This window comes from Emydura macquarii, unplaced genomic scaffold, assembly GCF_026122565.2.
Source record: "Emydura macquarii macquarii isolate MOO-44397 ecotype Brisbane River unplaced genomic scaffold, CSIRO-AGI_Emac_v2 contig_383, whole genome shotgun sequence".
Classification (NCBI taxonomy): domain Eukaryota; kingdom Metazoa; phylum Chordata; order Testudines; family Chelidae; genus Emydura; species Emydura macquarii.
Window position 1 is genome coordinate 299,953 of NW_027130520.1, and position 19,674 is coordinate 319,626.

General features: G+C 39.3%; 1 protein-coding gene across 6 annotated transcripts in view; it reads left to right on the top strand.

The window, feature by feature from the left end:
* SLC26A7 (solute carrier family 26 member 7) overlaps nucleotides 1-19,674 on the top strand; it is a 148,479-nt gene that overhangs the window by 70,047 nt on the left and 58,758 nt on the right. For 5 of the 6 annotated variants that reach the window (XM_067536291.1, XM_067536301.1, XM_067536311.1 and 2 more), the window contains 2 exons: nucleotides 11,225-11,377; nucleotides 18,824-18,906. In XM_067536291.1, coding sequence (XP_067392392.1) covers nucleotides 11,225-11,377; nucleotides 18,824-18,906 — 236 coding nt within the window. Of the gene's footprint in view, nucleotides 1-11,224; nucleotides 11,378-15,703; nucleotides 16,083-18,823; nucleotides 18,907-19,674 lie in introns of those variants that run through there. The other variant, XM_067536330.1, reaches the window with a different exon arrangement.

Below are 19,674 nucleotides of genomic sequence, written 5' to 3' on the forward strand. Positions count from 1 at the left end.
TCCTCTATCCGGAGGAGTGGGGGCTCTGCTACAAGGCTCTCCTGAATAGCCAAGCCCCTCACCCTATCTCAGAGAGTCAGCCCAGCCACCCTGCAGGGAAACTGCATTTCCACCGCTTGTACCTACAATCTCGTCCTTTCGGTCATTACCCAAAGTTCAGGTCCATAGGTGAGGATTGGGATGTAGATTGATCTGGAAGCCGAGAGCTTTGTCTGAAAACTCAGCTCCAGCTTCACCATTGTGGATCGGTACAGCGCTTGCATCACTGCCATCAATCCACCGGTCAATCTCATGCTCCTACTTATCATCGCTCATAAACAAGACCCATAGATACTTAAACTCTTCCACCAAGGGCAGCTGCTTCCCTTTCACCTGGAGAGAACACTCCACTTTCTTCTGGGAAAGAGCTATGACCTCCGATATGTAGGTGTTGATTCTCATCCCAGTCGCTACACATTCGGCAGCCAAGTGTTTGAATGCACATCAGAGATCACAGTCTGAAGAGGCAAGAAGGACGTCATCATCTGCCAACAGCAGATATGCCACCTCCCAGTCCCTGTACCGGATACACTCCCCAACTCAGCTGCACCTTAATATCCTGTCCATGAAGATCATGAACAGGAGAGGGACAGGACACATCCTTGGCAGAGTCCAACTCCCACCTTGAACAAACTCGACTTAATGTCAAGAATGCGAACACAACTCTCATTCCAGGCATAGAGAAACCAGATAGCATGCAGCAGGGCACTGGAACATCAGACTCCTGCAGCACTTTCCACCGGACATCTCAGGGAATGTGGTCATAAGTCTTCTCCAGGTCTACAAAACAAAGGTAGATGATTAGCAAACTCCCATGACCCCTTGGGTATGTGCAAGAGAGCAAAGAGCTGGTCCACTGTTCCACATCTGGGATGGAAACCATATTGTTCCTCCTGAATCTGAGGTTCAACTAATGTGAACCTCTTCTCCAACACCCTGGCCTAAGCTTTGCTTGGGAGGCGAAGGAGTGTGATCCCTCAACACACACCCTCTGGTCTGCTTTCTTAAAGATCGGGACCACCACCCTGGGTTGCCAGTCCTGAAGTACTGCACCTGCCTTTCATGCAACACTGAAGAGGAGCATTAACCATGGCACCGCAACTTTGTCCAGTCATTTCAATATCTCCAGACGAATCTTGTCCACCCCTGCTGCCTCGTTATTGTGAAGGCACTTTACCACTGTAGCGACCTCATCAGTAGAAATTGATCTGATCCCATTGGGGTTTTCCAGCACTGCCTCCTCAAAGGAGAGCGTGTCCACTGGGTTGAGGAGTTCCTCAAAGTGCTCCTTCCAGCTCTCAACAATATTCTCAGTCAAGGTCAGCATTTCACTACTCTTGCTGAGAACTGCCTGGACAATGACCTGCCAGCCCCTCCTGAGGTGATGAATGGTTTTCCAGAACACCTTTGAGGCCATCCAGTAGTCATTCTCCATGGTCTTTCCAAACTCCTCCCAGGCCTGGACTTTCGCTTCCATGACTGCCACAGCCACAGCCCTCCTAGCCAATTGGTACCTCTCAGTTGTAACAGGAGACCAATTCATGAGCACTTCTTGGATGGCCTCCTTATTCACCTTGACTGCTTTCCTCACCACTGGTATCCACCAGCAGGTCCTATGGTTGCCACCAGAACAGGCACCAACTGCTTTCAGGCCACAGATTTTCATGGCTGCCTCAACGATTGAGGTCTTGAACATGGTTCACTCGGACTCAATGTCCAATACCTCACCTGGAATGCAGAAGAAGTTCTTCTGGAAGTGGGAATTGAAGTCTTTCCTCATAGGGTCCTGCACCAGACATTCCCAGGTAACCCACACTGATTGTTTAGACCTCCCATGTCTATCTGGCCGGCATTCTGTGTGTCAGATCCAACTCACCACCAAGTAGTGATTGGTTGATAGCTCTGCTCCTCTCTTCATCCAGATGTCCAAAACATATGGTGTTAGGTTCAATGAAACGACTATGAAGTCGATAATTGATCTTCAGCCCAAGGTGCTCTAGTACTAGGTACATTTATGAGCAACCTTGTGTGTGAACATGGTGTTTGTTATGGACAATCCATGACTAGCACAGAAGTTCATTAACAACTCATCTTTCAGGTCCAGATAATGTAGGCCGTTTCTCCCAATCACTCCCCTCCAGATATCTCCATCATTCCCCATGAGGGCATTGAAGTTCCCCAGTAGAATGACAGAATTGGTAGGTGGCACTGTATTAAGCACCAATCCCACCGTCTCCAAGAAAGTCGAGTATTCTGAACTATTATTAGGCTTATAAACATACACAAGTCAAGTTTCTTCTTCTGTGAGACCCGAAGTCTCATTGAGGTGACCCTCTCATCTACTAGGACAAACTCCAACTGTGCAGCATGCAGCCAGGAACTTGTGAGTATCCCCACACCCACCCAGGGTCTCTTACACGGGGCCACTCCAGAGTAGGAAAGAGACCACCCTTGGTCGAGACGTTTGTTTCCAGAACCCATGTGTTGAGGTGAGGCCAACTATATTTAGTCAGTACCTTTCCACCTCTTCGACTAGCTCTGGCACTTTTCCTGCCAACGAAGTGACATTCCATATCCCTAGAGCCAGTTTTCATTGTGGAGGGCCAGTCCATCGTGGTTCATACCTCCTGCTGCCATTCTGGCATAATACCTGGTCCTCACCCTTCACCTCACGAGTAGTGGTCCCATAGGGTGGCTCCACATTGCCTTTTTGAGCTGAGCCCAGCTGAGTTAAATGGGTGGCTGGGCCACCAGACACTCACCTAACATCACCTCCAGACATGGCTCCAGGAGTAGGTCCTGATATCCCTAATCTGGGCGAGGTTTGCGTGATCATGTTTGGGCTTTCATGAGGGTTTTAGGATGGATCTATTTTAGTCTGGAACCTTCCACCAGACCTGTTTGTCTAGGGTGACCTTACCAGGAGCACTATGCTCCAGATGACAGTGCCCTGGTGTTCATGGGAACACACAAGTCCTTCCACCACAACAAGGTAACGATCCTCAGAGCCCTAAAGTAGAACTAGTTATTTGATTAACACTGACCATATTTCTTTGTGTCACTGTTGCACCTCAATCACTATTTGATTCAGTGCTCATATTTGAGTCAGGCAAGACGAGGATTTGAAATGAGTTCTCTGTGGAAATCTCTAGGCAATGGGGAGATTGGTCTAATGATCTCCCTGACTGGGGGATTTTGCTTTTTAGAAATGTTCTTTTGGTCATACTTTATATTATGGGTACATTTATAAGTAGTTGATAAAGGGCTAATAAATGATTAATGTTTGTTATTACACATGTAATAAACATGAATAATATGTATTCCAGGTGGTTATAAGCACATAAGTATAAGGTGTCATAAGCTATGATTATAAGCAACCTGTTGGGCTATAACAAATGATTTACCATTTATTAACCCTTTATAAATGTACCCTTAATAAAAAATATGACTCTTCTAGAGCTGGTATGCCAGTTTCATGGAGAGCATATCTACATAAAAGAATATTGCCATCTGGTGGAGATGACTAACATTAAGTACAGCAGCTAAAAGATAATCTGACCATATGATATAAGAAATAATAGAGAACAGCCGTAATAGAAGGTAATTAAAAACCTTTGAGGAAATGTTTTCCCTTATCCCTTGTATTTTTGTCTGTCTCTGACATATCCTAACTTTCTTTGCCATACTTCTTTACTTCTGCTGAAATCAAACCCTTCCCTCCTTTATTCAGTTTGCACAAAAAAAAGTTTCTTTTTAGAAGATGCTGAGTCGCTGTGTAGAAGTTTTTGTAAAATGTTTCTTTAAAATGATCATTATAAAACAAAGAAATGTTTGTTTATTAGAAGGGATGGTTTTGCTTTAAAAGCACTATAAAAACTAGAAAAATTCTTTGGGTATATTAGCACATATGGATTGGTTTGAGAAGGCACCAGTATCTCAGTCAGAAGCATCATGCAATAAAATTGGCAACATTAGTTGCCATGGTATTAGTTTTATATGAAAACTGTACTAAATAATTATGTGCAAGTGTGCACATGTAACCAAAGAGCAAAGGGCAAGTTTGGCAACTACTCTTTTTGGACATTTTCTTTTATTTTCTCTAAAACTCACATAGTCTGGTGCATAGCCTCTTTTTTTTCTTCATTCCCCCAAACCTCCCTCCCATCTACTCCAGCCTCTTTTATGACTCATATAGCCCTCAGGGCTGCCAAGCAGGAACCAAGAATGTGAATAAAGTGGGATAGGAAAGTCAAAAGGAAAACAAGCCAATGAAACATTTTCTTTTATAGAGTATGAGCTCACAATTAAATATGTACAAATTAAATTTATATGTGGAGAACAAATCTACTTTGAGGACATGGGGCCTGTGGGATTTCTGAGTTAAAAACATACTTTTGTGATTTACTAAATCTCATTTTCCTTGTGTACAAGTTTTAATGTTGTCATTGTGCTGTACATCCCAGAATCTTAAAATGTTGGAAAAAGGGAATCACTAACTGGGCAGATGGCGGGGAGGCATGGGGTGTGTAAAATGGGCAGTGGATTAAGAGAAAGTGTGTCTACAAGGAATAATTCAGTGGAAATCTGTTATAAAAAATGCCTTAATATTTGAGAGCAGAGACAAAATATATTTGCAACTCAGCCATTTTCAGCTTCACCTGTACCACCACAAGTTCCTGAAAAATGCAACACAACAAAATGAAGCATTAAAGTCATTCAACTAAACAAATCTAGTTTTCAAAGCAAATGATGGCATGATGCCACCTGAGTACTGGAATGCCGTGTTATGAGTTTGCTCCAAAAAACTTTATGGACCCACTCTGACTCTGGCCTTTTAACTTTTAACATGTTCCCTAACTAAATTGTTCAGGTTTTAGGCTTAAATCATCTATAGCAGCTGCCAGTAGATTTATTCTCAATGTGGGTTACATTTGCTGACCAAACAATGGAAAGAAACACTTAAAAAATTTAATGAGGTCTTTTTGCCTGTTAACTTGTATTGATTGGAGAACAGATGCTACTCTTTTAACTAATTTGTTCTTTTTATCTCTGCTTTTATTTGTTTTAACATCTGCACCCGTTTTTGGAGCTAATATTCATGGTTTTCATTTAACCTCTTTAAAAAAAGGCAGAGGAACTCACTGATGTTTCAGAGTACACAGTCTTTCTATAATAGTCACAGTTTTTTTTATATACAGTGTGCATATAGTTAAGATTGCTTAAAGTATTATAAAGTAAGGCCAGTGCATAATTTTTTTAAGAAATTCACTGGCACTGTTCTCCCTGTAGGCCAGTAATTTTCCAACAGAGGGATAACACTTAAGATGATTTTAACTCTGTGTGTTTACTTGTGTGTAAAGGTCACCTGAAGTTTTACTTACTGCTCTGCTGAGAAATTACTGGACTTCAAGGAGAATTACCTTGAATTTCACTGAATTCCTGCAAAAATATACACGGGTCCACAATATCCACAATATTACTATGCCTCTTTCTAGTAAAAAAAAAAACAACCTGACATGCGAAAAAAAGAAGATAGGAAACAATTAGTTAAGATAATTTACATAAATATCTGATTATGTTTATAGTTCATGCATTCTGGTCATGATAATATTGACATGAAAAGTCACTTTGCACATTCTAATAACTCTGCAACTGTGGTACTCTGAGTGCATATTCATGAGCTCTCTCAGTATATACATTACCAATATACGTATACATTTAAATATATAATTCATGAGTTCATATAAATTCATATATATGTTTTGTGGGTTAGCCATTAGCGCTATCACAGACCTGTAATGTAAAAATGCCCAATGTTAACTCTAAAATATTTTGAGCTTAGTGACTGAAAGTATAGTGTAATACAGTCTGTGTTTAGATGCCTTACTGCTAGGAGGTGTATTATACATTTTGCAAATGGCACGCACATAGTTTCATGAAAAAAAGCTGTTGGTTCTGCTACTCTGATGTCATTCCAATGAAATGAATAGACCCAAGTTTCCAAGGCATGGCTTCATTTGTGTGCACCTATCACTGAAAACTCTTTAATATGACCCCTCTCTGCCACCGTTGTTTCACTGTACCGCAGATTAAACCTACAAAAAAGCTTGGACCTTTTTGAACACTGACTGTCAATAATACTGAACTCAGCAGTAGCTTTGTAACATGGGTAATGAAATATATTTTAATTTACCATCTGATTTAAGGCCCGGATCCTGCAAACACTCATTCACCTGCTTAACTTTTAAGCTTGTAAAAAGTACAATTGCAATCAATGGGTCTAGAGGTGAAAAGATTAATGTACTATGCTACCTTGTCCTTGGTAACTAAATAAATCTTTGGATAAACCCACACTAGCTTGCATTTTCAGTTCTTAAAAGGGCAGTGTTTCTTCTCTAAGTGTGCTGTGAATTTCATTAGTACTTATCTTCGACATTTATATATTCATAAAGCTTAACTGGAAGTTTTCAAAGATCCAAATTAAAATCTTAAATTGAAAAGTACAGAGCACCCAAGTGAGTTGTTTGAAAAGTTGCAATTAGTAGGGTAATTTTTTTTAAAAGGCAGGTTGAACGTATATTTCATGGGAATTAAAGCAGTCAGGAAGCATAGCGTTTTGTGGCCATCAAAACCATGAAATGGGACAATTTTTAGTTGGTTGAATTTGAGATTAAGGGTAGATTCCATTATGTACAGAATGAATACATGATGGTAGGGTGGTATGGCATAAAGGTGTCATCAGTCTTAAGTTTAATTTGATCACATTACTAATTAAAGGTACAATCAAAGTAAATTATCCAGGTTATCTCAAATGCAGAGCTGGCATATTAGCTTTTGCATGTACTGTAAAGTGCCAGGTTCATTTCTGGATGACCTAAAATAATAATTAATAACAATAATTTTCTGTATGTCACATTTTTAACAGAAAAATTGGAGTTTTAAAAATATTAATAATGCAATTCCTTCCATCTCAAAATCCAGGCTTTCTCTTACAATGATTCCCACTGTACATGCCTCAAAACCTTTACAAATTATCTAAAATAGCTTTTCTAATGTTACTATTTGAATGTCTTGAGATGTTTGACCTACCAAGGCAAGAACCAAAGCTTTTATCCCACAGGAAAGCTGGGAATTCTTCATTTGCAATATCATGAAGCTCCAATTTTTGGCCTTTGATCCTTCCCCTATGTGGTGTAATTGCAAGGCAGAGGTGTTAGAATTCCAGATTTAAGGAGGAAAGAGGAAACATTTGTTTGGGAAGTTAGAGATTTTTAAAATGGCATTTGTTTGAAGCTGCTCAAGGGACTGGAATGGTAGATATAGCTAGAGATCAATAAAGTGATTGGTTGAAGGTGCATAATAATTTAATAAATGTAGTTCATTACATAGCTCTGCAGTTGAGCACATAGACCTTGTACAGACTAAGGCCTGGTCTACACTGCATGGCTCCATTGATGTAAGGTACGCAAGTTATTTTAGATAAGTAAAGTAACTGACATAGATGTACCTTGTGTCGAGTAGTCATGCTGTCTTCACTATGCTATGTTGACGAGAGATGCTCTCCCATCGACATAGCTTACACTTCTCATTCCGGTGGAGTACCGGAGTCAATGGGAGAAGTGCTCGGCAATTGATTGAGTGTGTCTTCCCAATGTAGACATGACCTAAGATGTAAAAGTCTGACATGAGATCTAGTTAGCTAGCTTGATCTAGTAACACCTTGTCATCTCTAGCCAAGAGAAAGCAATGGTACTTACCATGTTCTAAAGTACAGTTGCTTTGTCTTAATTAGAACTTTTAAAGATGTTAATTAAATCAAGCTAGCTAACTCTATCTAACATTATATCTTTAAATCCTAGTCTAGACAGAGTGTCCACCACACAGGTCAGGAACGTGTGTGCATGTGCGTGTGTACACAACACTTTGTAAGGTGTGTGTATGTTTGTATGTATATATGTATGTAAATGAATACACAAAGAGATTAAAGTTTTATGGTTCCTGGAAATACTATTGGCACACATTATTATTGTCATAGAATTCAGTAAAAATTTCCTGCAGAAATGTTTGTTACAGAAATTGATCTGGAATTGTCATGGACATCTGGGAGCCTTGGCTATAACTATAGTTGAAGTATTTTAAAGATTAAATGACAGACACAGTAACCTCTATATTCTTCATAAAAAGAACACTAAAGAGGATGTCAAAGATTAAGAATATTCCATGTTCTGATTTGTACATTAGATTGTGACTCTCCTGCATATCTATAAACCTTCAATTTGATTGAGATCCTTGATTAAAAATTACAGTGATTCTCTCAAGTTCATGGAAATAAAATTTTTATCTGCTTTTAAAAATTCTAGTACAGAGGAAGACATAAAAATTATCTTTGGACAGTGCAGATAGACATCTCTGATTTGTGTAAATTAAATACATCCAGGATGTTTCAGTTCATCTCATAAAGCCTTAAATTCAGAGTTGATACACATGGATCACCATTGCTGACACTTCGTCAGAAACTGGTTATTTGAAATGATCTTGCAACTCTTTGATTTCTGAGACTGGGAATCAATCTAGCTCTTCTTTTTCCTTACCAACTTTAGATCTAGGATTTGTATTTTCATAGTTTCTGAGCCAAGGATGACTTTGTGGACACTTTGACACAGCTTTCCAGATTTCTTTCTTTTGTCCTAATTGATCCCAGCTTCTTATGGGGCACAAAGGCAAAGTCTTATACTATCATTAATGTACATTTTTGGACAGTGATGATATAGTAATAGGCAAGTCTCAAGCCACTCAGTATAACATCCTTCTTGTTTCTTTACACAATGGTTAGAGATTGTGATTTTTTTTACTCATCCTTCACCCATTACTTATGACTCTTCCAAAAAAATATTATTTACAAAGGTTAGATAGTGACCTGCATAAAATTATTTTAAAATGTGAGAGTTTTCTTCAGGGTCAAAGAAACATTCCCATTGAAATATGTTTGTTATTATTCTGGACAGGATTCCAGTATTTTTCTCCTTGTGAACTTTCAACAGGTTTCTTTTCTTTTCCATTGAAATATTTTTCTTGTAATTGTTTTCCATAATAGAGAACTCAAATATTCCTAAAATCTTACAAAAAATTGGAGCTTTTTAACTTGCTCATTTTTTAAACAATTAGCACAGTCCTATCCAAGAATGACAGAATCAGAGAAATTAGAGATAGAAAAGTCCTATATGGTGGTGTATCAATCCCCTGCCACTGTAGAATTGTTCCCTGTGGTAAATTTTATAGTGCTTTGTCCAGTCCAGTTTTAGATGTCATTGTTTAATCCCCAAACTGTCAAGAAATCCTCTTACCATCATAAGTGCACTTGAAAATATGTTAATTAATCACTGTTCTAACAAAATGGAGTTTTTTCTAATTTATTTTAGAGGTATTTTTAGTTGCCCCTAGAACAGACATCCTGACTTTTCATGTCTGAGCTTCAATTCTCGTATTGTATTGCCTTGCATTTTGTAGTACATAAGTAAGAGATTATTTATGTTGCAGTTTAGATCTGTAGAGTTTCCTGATTTGCACTTTAGTATAGGATATCTGGATTCCTTTTGGAGACTTTTCCTTCAGAGAAAGAGAAAATACTTTATCTTTGCCAGTCATCTAAATCTCTGTTACTTATTATCTTTTTCTTATGTTCTTCCTATTTTCTCATATGGACCAATGAATTTTCTGGATTTTGAATGGGTTTCTTCCAGACATGTTTGTGATTCACTTTTAATACAGATATTAAATGGGATAAGTGTTACATGAAATGGAAATATTTAAGACAACTTGGCAGGGTGTCCAACCTACATTTCTTCCATATTTTCTCCTTTCATTTCTTTCTCTCTCACAGAAGAGATATATATCAAAGAAGAATGGGGGTGTCTTGTTAGATATGCATTCAGAGTCATAAGTCTCAGACAAAAGGTCTTTTCCATACAAACCATCCAGGACTCTTGACTCCCTTCAGAGCAGTGGAACACATCTCTCCTCTCAACTATCTTTCTATATGCAGTTTACAGTTCAGCCTCCCTGGCTGTTGAGAAAAATCAGAATTCATGTGAGGGGGAGGCCTAACTTGTTTTTCTTAAGGCTTCAGAAATTATATGTACTATACATGCTCCGATCGCTTTTGTTCCTCTAGCAATTAGGTTGTTACTCATCACAGGCATGAAGCACTTGACTGCAGATTTTCTTTCTTTCTTTATTTTTCTGGACAGGATCCTGTAGAAGTGATCTCTATCTTTCCTCAGATCTTCTAATCTCTTCAGTGGATTTGGAAATTCCCTCATCAACTTTAATCGCAGAGGTGTGTGCATTGTCTTCTGGCTTCTCAAATTTGGAACAGGTTAGGGCTACATATCCAATCTCAGGATGCAGTTAAAGATATTCTGAACCAGAGATAATCAATGATTTCAGAGTTAGTGAAACAGAGAATACCGATACTGCCATCCATAGTAGCCAAAATCCAGTATTTATGGCAGATAATCACCTATTCACTTCTTTGAATGGATGAATACTTGCATGGTGCCAGTGAGCCATTCAGGATACAAGATATACAACATGAAATTATTTGATATGGTAACTGTATCTTTTCCTTTAAATGCCATTGAAAATTGATTAATCAAACTTACTGATCGTGCCTGAATTAAGGAAAATTTGCATTCTTGTGAAGCGTATTATACAGATGTGTACTGACAGAGTTGCAATATTTCATTTATGATCCTGGGGTAAATATGAGGTCCTTACTCAGTTTTTATGTAGTCATTCTTTGACTGGATTCAACAGGAGATTTGAATTAATAAAAACTGAATAAAATCTCAGTGAGGATATCAAGATAATTTTGCTTTATTAAATGTGTTTTTATTAGTAGAAATGTATAGTATTGCTTATATTTAAAAGTTATTGTAAAGGTATTCACATCTTTCAGAACTGTTTCAAACAGAAGTCCTTTTGTAATAGTAGATCCATGAATTTTTTCCCTCAAAAATGTTAAGTGAATACCAATATGTCAGATTACTTAACTCCTCGATCACCGTTTCAGCTTTCAAGGATAATTCTGTACATCTAAGTGTAGTTAAGGCTTCATCCTTGCATGTAGCATTTTGTCACAGATACAATTCTGTTGTCATCTCTGTTTTGTTTTTTATCATTTTAGATTTATGCCTACATATTTGAAAACATCAAATTAGTTCAATTAGAAGCTTTGCTTCTGTCCTTGCTAAGCACGGCGGTGCTCATTCTCGTTAAAGAACTGAATGAAAAATATAAAAGAAAAATTAAAGTAGTTCTTCCCATCGATTTAATTTTGGTAAGTAGGAAATCAAGTATCAGACTTTCAAAGCTTGCGGTTGTTTAACTCATCTGCTAAAGGTTACTATGTTGTCGATGGTTACCAACAGCCACACCTGCCACTTATTAAATGTAAAGCTAATTTGCATGGCTGTATGTTAATGTAAGAACAGGAAACAGTTTGGATAAATAATTTAAAAAAGAAGTAACATATGTTTTCAGGTTGTAAAATGTTTTCCATATGTTTACTGTTTCTTACATAAATACAAGAACATGAGGCTAAAATGTTAAAATACAAGCAATTTTAAGTATAAAAACAAGAAGTAATTGGTATGTTTTTGCTCTGAAGCAGTAAGAGATGAATGCTGGTTAACTGTGGTCAAACATTGTTTCTTACATCTGTTTATGACAAAATCAGTACCCAAACTACCATTTTCTGTAACTTCCATTTTCCTTTTCATGTGGTAAAATAAAAATTAGCTACAGTGCTGTAGGTCTTCTACATTCAAATTTCAAGTGGTAATCCAGACATTTCCCTGCACCCAGAGCTGGGGATCTGTTTTCTCCAGAACCTCTTATAGAAAGCAAACAAATTTTGAGAGGAGAACTCTGAAGTGCATATGCTCTTCACAGTGTACCAACCTTTTATTTCTGCTAGCTTTGGACTCATTTATACAAAAGGAGACACTTTCTAAGGAAGGCAAAATGCTGATGGGCAATCAAGTGATGTTGCATAGGTTGTTATATCAAACTACTTTGGGCACTTTTTCATAGAGACTGGAGCCAATTTGGAATCACATTAAATTAATTACTAACTATTCTATATGCTGCTGAATTGATTGATTTTTGCAGGCTATCTCTGGTAAGACATGGCATCTAGAAGCCTGTAGGTTAATTGTGCTTGTACTTATGTACAAACTGTCTAATTTCAAACTGTGCCAGACAGGTAACCTGTTTTATTTACTGTTTGTTTCCAGTTACTTGGTGGTACGTACCTCTCCCTATGTCTGATGAGTATGAGACCATCCAATTTAATTTGCTTAGCCTCAAAAATACAAAGGATAGAGAATCATAGAAATGTAGGGCTGAGAAGGACCTTGAGGGGTCATCCATTCCCCGCACTGAGGCAGGACCATGTATATCTAGAACAACTGTGGAAAATGTTTGTCTAACCAGTTCTTAAAAACCTCCAATAATGGGGGTTCCTCATTTGGTAACCTATTCTGGTACTTAACTACTTATGTTAGAAAGCTTTTCCTACTAACTAATCTAAATCTCTGTTGCTGCAGATTAAGCCAATTAATTCTTGTCCTGCCTTCTGTGGACATGAAGAACAGTTAATCACCATCCTCTTTATAACAGCCCTTAATATATTTGAAGACTTTTACCAGGTACCCCCACAGTCTTCTTTCCTCAAGGCTAAACATGCCCAATTTCTTTAATCTTTCCTCATAGGTAAGGTTTACTAAATCTTTTAAGTTGTTCTTTGTTGCTTTTTTCTGGACTCATTCCAATTTGTTTCCATCTGTCCAAAACTGGACACAGAACTCCAGCTGAGTCCTCACCAGGTCTGAGTAGAGCAGGACAATTACTTCCTGTTAATACCCCCCAGAGTGAATGCAATCCTTCCCCAAACCAATAGGTGCCCCTGATGTTCTACATAGTGTCTCTCCTGCCTCCCTCTGGGTTGCCTAGCAGATGGAGTCTACCCTAGGCTCCCCCTTCCAATCAGGGATAGTGTGCCTCTCCCTGAACTACAAGCACACAGAGCCCCAGGAACCTAGGCAAGCTTCTTGGGGGATTACAGATAGATAAAGTAAAAAGATAAGGATGGGGTCAAAGACACAAATCTATGCCTGAATGCCAACAAGAAAATCAGTGCTTAGAAATGTTCAAGAAAAGACAAGACAGGAGTGAAGAGGATGCATTGCGCTGCGAATACTGCGGCATTGAAGTTAGTGCTTGCACTGACAGAATAATGGAGCATGTTGAAAGCAAGTGACACAAGAAGCTTAAAGAAAAAAGTGAGCTTTGGGATAAGCAGTCAATATCAGGAGCTTTCACCAGGGCTTTAATGAAAGAGAGGACACAGCACGACTGTCATTGAATTTGCGTGTGCTCTTTGTTTTGCCGAACAACTGCTGTTAATAGCAGAGGGGCCAGTTGGTAACTTTGTGCGACAATGCTGTCCAGCAGCAAAAACCCTTCCTAATGCAGACAACCTCACTTGTAAGTATCTAAAATAAAATGATGATGCTTTAGTATCTAAAGTGATGGAATGAATTGTTGGAAATATGGTGTGTCTAGTCTGATTTTTGACAAGACTCCTGATGCTTTGAACTGTTCGATTCTTGGCCTTCTGTTTACATTTTTTGGTTTCAAAGCAAATAAACCCCCATTGCTTTGTGCTGGTGTGACATTCATCCCTCTACTGACAGCCGTTTTATCAACGCAGAAATAACTGACATGTTTGAGATGTACCAACTAACTTGGGAAAATGTGGCCACAACTAACACAGCTTCTGCTTCCTCGATGGCTAAATTTGCACAGGAAATTAAACTCAATCAGCAACTGGAGCTGCTACTTATTACCTGTCCTGCTCATCTGATTAACATTGAACTGTCAGCAACTACTGCTACAGAAGAAATGAAAGATGTGAAATCTTGCATCATTGGATTCAGAGCAGTCTTCAAGCATGTGAACAAGTTGAAAGCTTTTTTTTTAATACAGTGTGAGATGAGTGCAGAGCCAACTGCCGATTACCTACCCCTGTTGTGCCATATCAGTGGATGAGCTTGTATTTCTCTGCCTGTCATGTAAATAATGTGTGGACTGTGCTAATGCATCTCCTAGATCATCTTCAGATTGTTGGTTCTAAAGCAGAAACTCTGAAGAGAAATAATACCCAAACTGGCAAATAACCAAAATGACCAACAGATTCTGAGCACAAGGTAATGTTCATTGTTGAAATCTTGGAATCACTGTGACACACAGAAAACACTGGAGTTTTCGCTGACTACTGCCAATGCATTTCCCAATACAGATGTTTACCAGATCCTGACAAACAAAATCTCAGCTGAACTGAGCACAAAGGCTGCAGGAGAAACATGTGGCAAGAAAGCCCAGCTGTTACTGGAAATCCTTCCCACCCCTAAACATGAGAGAACCAAAAAGGCATTCAAGATCTTCAACACAACACTCAGCGAGAAAAGTCAAACAACCAAGACCCATAATCTGAGCTCTGAAGTGTTTGGTGCCGAAGATTCTTTTTGGAATGTCATCCAGGTGTTGCACCCTTTCCTTAAGGTGAATTTTTCAGCAGACTATGACCATTATACCAGAGTGTTTCAACTATTTTCCACTAAAGATGAAATTTCAAATCTGAAAGGGGAATTTGCTACTTTACATGAACTTGTCTAATCCTGATAATACAAAACTGGATGTGCTGGCTTTTTGGAACAATCATCAAGACACACTTAACAAATTCAACAAAGTGGCTCAGTGAGCTTTGAGTGTATACCTGGATATATTGATGCAGAGTGTGTATTTTCAAAGTTGGACTACCTCCAAGACAGCAAGAGGCTCAACATGAGTGAGGATACTTTGAAGAAAATTACACAAACCAGGATTTCTGGAAAAACTACTAGCTCTGAGAGAGACAAAATATACCTTTGTATATTAAAAAAAAGTTTCAATTATACTGTGGTAAAATGTGCATATTAAAAAAGTGTTTTTGTTTTTGTTTCCCCTCCCAATTTTTCCAGATTTTTAACATTTTTTTATTTTTAACCTGATTTCATCCCGATTTTAATGTTTGGAGAATAAACACTGAAAAATTCCCAGATTTTTTTTTTTACAAATAAAAACTGAAAACACAGAACACTAGAAATATTGTTACAAAATCATTTGGCTCCATGTACACTGCAAGACCTAACTATTTGTTGAGGGACTACTATGTATGCCACTCAAATGGTAGGAAGTAGATAGGAAGCTTACAAGAAGTGGAAGCTTGGTCAGATGACGAGGGAGGATTACAAAAATACTGCTCGAACATGTAGGAATGAAATCAGGAAGGCCAAAGCACAATTGGAGTTGCAGCTAGCAAGGGATGTGAAGGGGAACAAAAAGGGTTTCTACAGGTATGTTACCAACAAGAGGAAGATTAGGGAAAGTGTGGGCCCCTTACAGAATGGGGAAGGCAACCTAGTGACAGAGGATGTGGAGAAAGCTGAGGTACTCAATGCCTTTTTTGCTTCTGTCGTCACAGACAAGGTCAGCTCCCAGACTACTGCACTGGGCGGCACAGAATGGGAAGGAGGTGAACATCCCGCAGTGCTGAAGGAACAGGTCCAAGACTATTTAGAAAGATTGGACATACACAAGCCCATGGGGCCAGATGCAATGCACCAAAGGTGCTGAGGGAGTTGGCTGATGTGATTTCAGAGCCATTAGCTATTATCTTTGAAAGCTCGTGGCAATTGGGGGAGGTCCCTGATGACTGGAAAAAAGCAAATATAGTGCCCATCTTCAAGAAAGGGAGGAAAGAGAATCCAGGGAATTACAGACCGGTCAGCCTCACCTCAATCCCTGGCAAAATCATGGAGCAGGTCCTCAAGGAATCTCTTTTAAGGCACTTAGAAGAGAGGAAGGTGATCCGGAACAGTCAACATGGATTCACCAAGGGCAAGTCATGCCTGACCAACCGGATTGCCTTCTATGAAGAGGTGATTGGCTCTGTGGATGAGGGGAAAGTGGTGGACGTGATATACCTTGACTTTAGCAAAGCTTTTGATTCGGTCTCTCACAGTATTCTTATCAGCAAGTTAAAGAAGTATGGGTTGGATGAATGGACTATAAAATGGATAGAGAACTGGCTAGAGCATAGGGCTCAATGAGTAGTGATCAATGGCTCCATGTCTAGCTGGCAGCCGGTCACAAGCAGAGTGCCCCACGGGTTGGTTTTGTTCAACATCTTCATTAATGATCTGGAGGATGGGATAGATTGCACCCTCAGCAAGTTTGTAGATGACACTAAGCTATGGGGAGTGGTAGATACCCTGGAAGGTAGGGATAGGATACAGAAGGACCTAAAAAAATTGGAGTATTGGGCCAAAAGAAATCTGATGAGGTTTAACAAGGACAAGTGTAGAGTCCTGCACTTAGGACGGAAGAATCCCATGCATAGTTACAGACTGGGGACCGATGAACTAGGCAGCAGTTCTGCAGAAAAGGACCTGGGGGTAACAGTGGATAAGAAGCTGGATATGAGCCAGCAGTGTGCCCTGGTTGCCAAGAAAGCTAATAGCATATTGGGCTGCATTAATAGGAGCATTACCAGCAGATCGCGGGAAGTGATTATTCCCCTCTATTCGGCATTGGTGAGGCCGCATTTGAGTATTGTGTCCAGTTTTGGGCCCCCCACTACAGAAAGAATGTGGACAAATTGGAAGGAGTCCAGTGGAGGGCAACAAAAATGATTAGGTGGCTGGAGCACATGACTTATGAGGAGAGGCTGAGGGAACTAGGCTTGTTTAGTCTGCAGAAGAGAAGAATGAGAGGGGATTTGATAGCAGCCTTTAACTACTTGAAAGGGAGTTCCAGGGAGGATGGAGCTAGGCTGTTCTCAGTGGTGGCAGATGACAGAAAAAGGAGCAACGGTCTCAAATTGCAGTGGGGGAGGTTAAGGTCAGACATTAGGAAAAAGTTTTTCACTAGGAGGGTGGTGAAGCACTGGAATGGGTTACCTAGGAAGGTGGTGGAATCTCCATCTTTGGAGGTTTTTAAGCTGCGGCTTGAGAAAGCCCTGGCTGGGATTATTTAGCTGAGGTTAGTCCTGGTTAGTCCTGATTTGAGCAGGGGGTTGGACTAGATGACCTCCTGAGGTCCCTTCCAACTCTATGATTCTATGATTCTAGGTACAGAAGAGACAGGGCCTAAATTGGAAGCAATGTCATGGCTGAGCAGGAAAGGATGAGCTTTTATCATGTCAGAAAAGTGTTTGTATAGCATGTCCCAGGAACCATGAGAGACCTAGTTAAATATCTATGAAAATACTATAGGAAGAAAGTCAGACACAGAGGGAAAGTTGTGGGAATGCACAGGCAATAAATTAGTAGACCCAATCCACTGCAGCCTAATCGAGATGCTATTGTCCTAGCTGAGATACACAGCAACATGTCAGGTTACAGTGGAATTCTTCAGCTGCTTTGCAACTAAGAAAAAAAACCCTGAAAAGACATGAATGGGCTGAAAAACCCACAGAAAAATGTATGCGGGGGAGTGAAAACTCTGTGAAGATCCCCTTGTTGAGTCTCTCCTAGCATTAATGTGCCTCTGACCCACCAAATCCTATTCCCATCTGCTGGTTCTGAGAGGGTAGGAATTATGGTGCTGCTCCCCTATTGGTAGCCACAAATAGATACATGCATGGATTGTCCCCTCTGTGGGCAGATTTGGAGGGGGACAATCACATTTGGATAAGAAAACTTATGGCGCATAGGATATACTTAATACAAATAAAAGCTTGTAAAACGTGAGGTGCAGACAAGAGGAAAGCAAACTAACCAGCATGCTTCTACTTTAAAACACTAGAATTTATTGTTAAAAATAGACTTCAGCATTGACAGGCTTCACACTAACATGTACTTGGAAGGATACACAATTTTGTGCTGCATTTTGTTTGTAGATCAGTGGACACAAATTGAACATTTATAACTAGTGTGGGTGTGGGGACAGCAATTCATGTTTGGCAGATGTGAATTTACATAGGCATCATGTCATTTAATTTCTAATTCCAGAAATACTGTAATATTCTACCGTAATTGCCCAGCGATATTACTTTTTAATATATGTTAGATTTTAGTGAAATATGAGATTTTTTTTAAATAATCCCTACAGATTCTGGTTCTATACATTGATTTTCTTAGCCATGCCCTTAGTGGGTTGCCACAACATGTTTTGGCTCTATATGCTGTGGCATCCTGTAATGAATCTTACAAGATCTATTGTTTTTCCATTGTTTGCTATGAATATGGCCTTCACCCTTTCTAAAGAGAATATTGCTCTTAATGCTTAAATAAAGATACTTTTATTAACTAGTATGCATATTCCAAGACTTTAGAGAGGCATCTTTAGGAAGGAATGTTTAGAGAGGCATCTTTCAGGACTTTAGTAGGCATTTTTAGGAAGGAAGAGTGGTCCAGTGACTGGGCATTATCCTGGAACTTCAGAGATCTGGTTTCAGTTGTCCACTGTGCCACACAGACTTCCTGTGTAATCTTGAGCAAGTCACTTAGCCTCTCAGTGCCTCAGTTCATTGTAAAATGGGGATAATAGCATGTCCCTATCTCACAGGGGTGTCATGAAGATAAATACATTAAAGATTGTGAAGCACTCAAATATTGCAGCAATGTGCGTACCTACGGCGAATAGAACATTAACGTAATTTCTGTACTGAATTAAATAGATAATTGCTACATCCATTGCCTGCTACTGTGCTGATATGGAGTACACCTATGGCCTAGAAGTTGTGGGACACATTCCAGAAGGGTAATGTATTCTTTATTTGTCATGGTTTTTAAATTTATTTATGTTTAGAGAACAGCCCATGAAAAAGAATCAAAGTAGTTATAAAATCAAATAAAAAGGGAAAGTACCTGCAATGCTCATTTCAGCCCTAAATATAGCCCCACACAGGATAAACTTGTAGGTACCATCCTGAGCAATGCAGACATTCAGGTATCTATGAGGACTGTTTCATTATTTTATAGGACACGAACTGTGAGCTAAATGATGCCCTAAGATGGCCAGTGGATATAAGAAAGATTGGGTGGTAAAACACACTTCCCTACAACACACACTGCCAGACCTCCTTCTGTAGTAGCCCATCTACTAAAATAATTTTCTCTGTGCGGCAACAGGCAAGGTGTTATGGAGGAGCTTGCCATGGGGCAGAGGGTGGGTAGATAGCACCCTTCTTCTGCAGCAGTCTTTCTAGACCTTTTCAGTTTATTTGTTTTTTTATTCTAAACTAGAACATTGAGTCATTCTCCTCCCACTTTCCCCAGTAATCAATTAGTATCGAATAGAGATATTCTTAAGAAATAATTTTTTGGGAGGAAAATGTTACCGAATGATGTATTTTAATAAATGTGGAAGCAGCAGGCACCTGATCCAAAGCCCAGTTAAGTCAATAGAAAGACTCCTACTGAGTTTGATGGGCTTTGGATCAGGCCCCAAGAGAGAAAACAAACAGTTGGGAAACCACCACCAATTGATATTAAGGATGTACACAGGGGTTGGTTCAATTCCCTACTG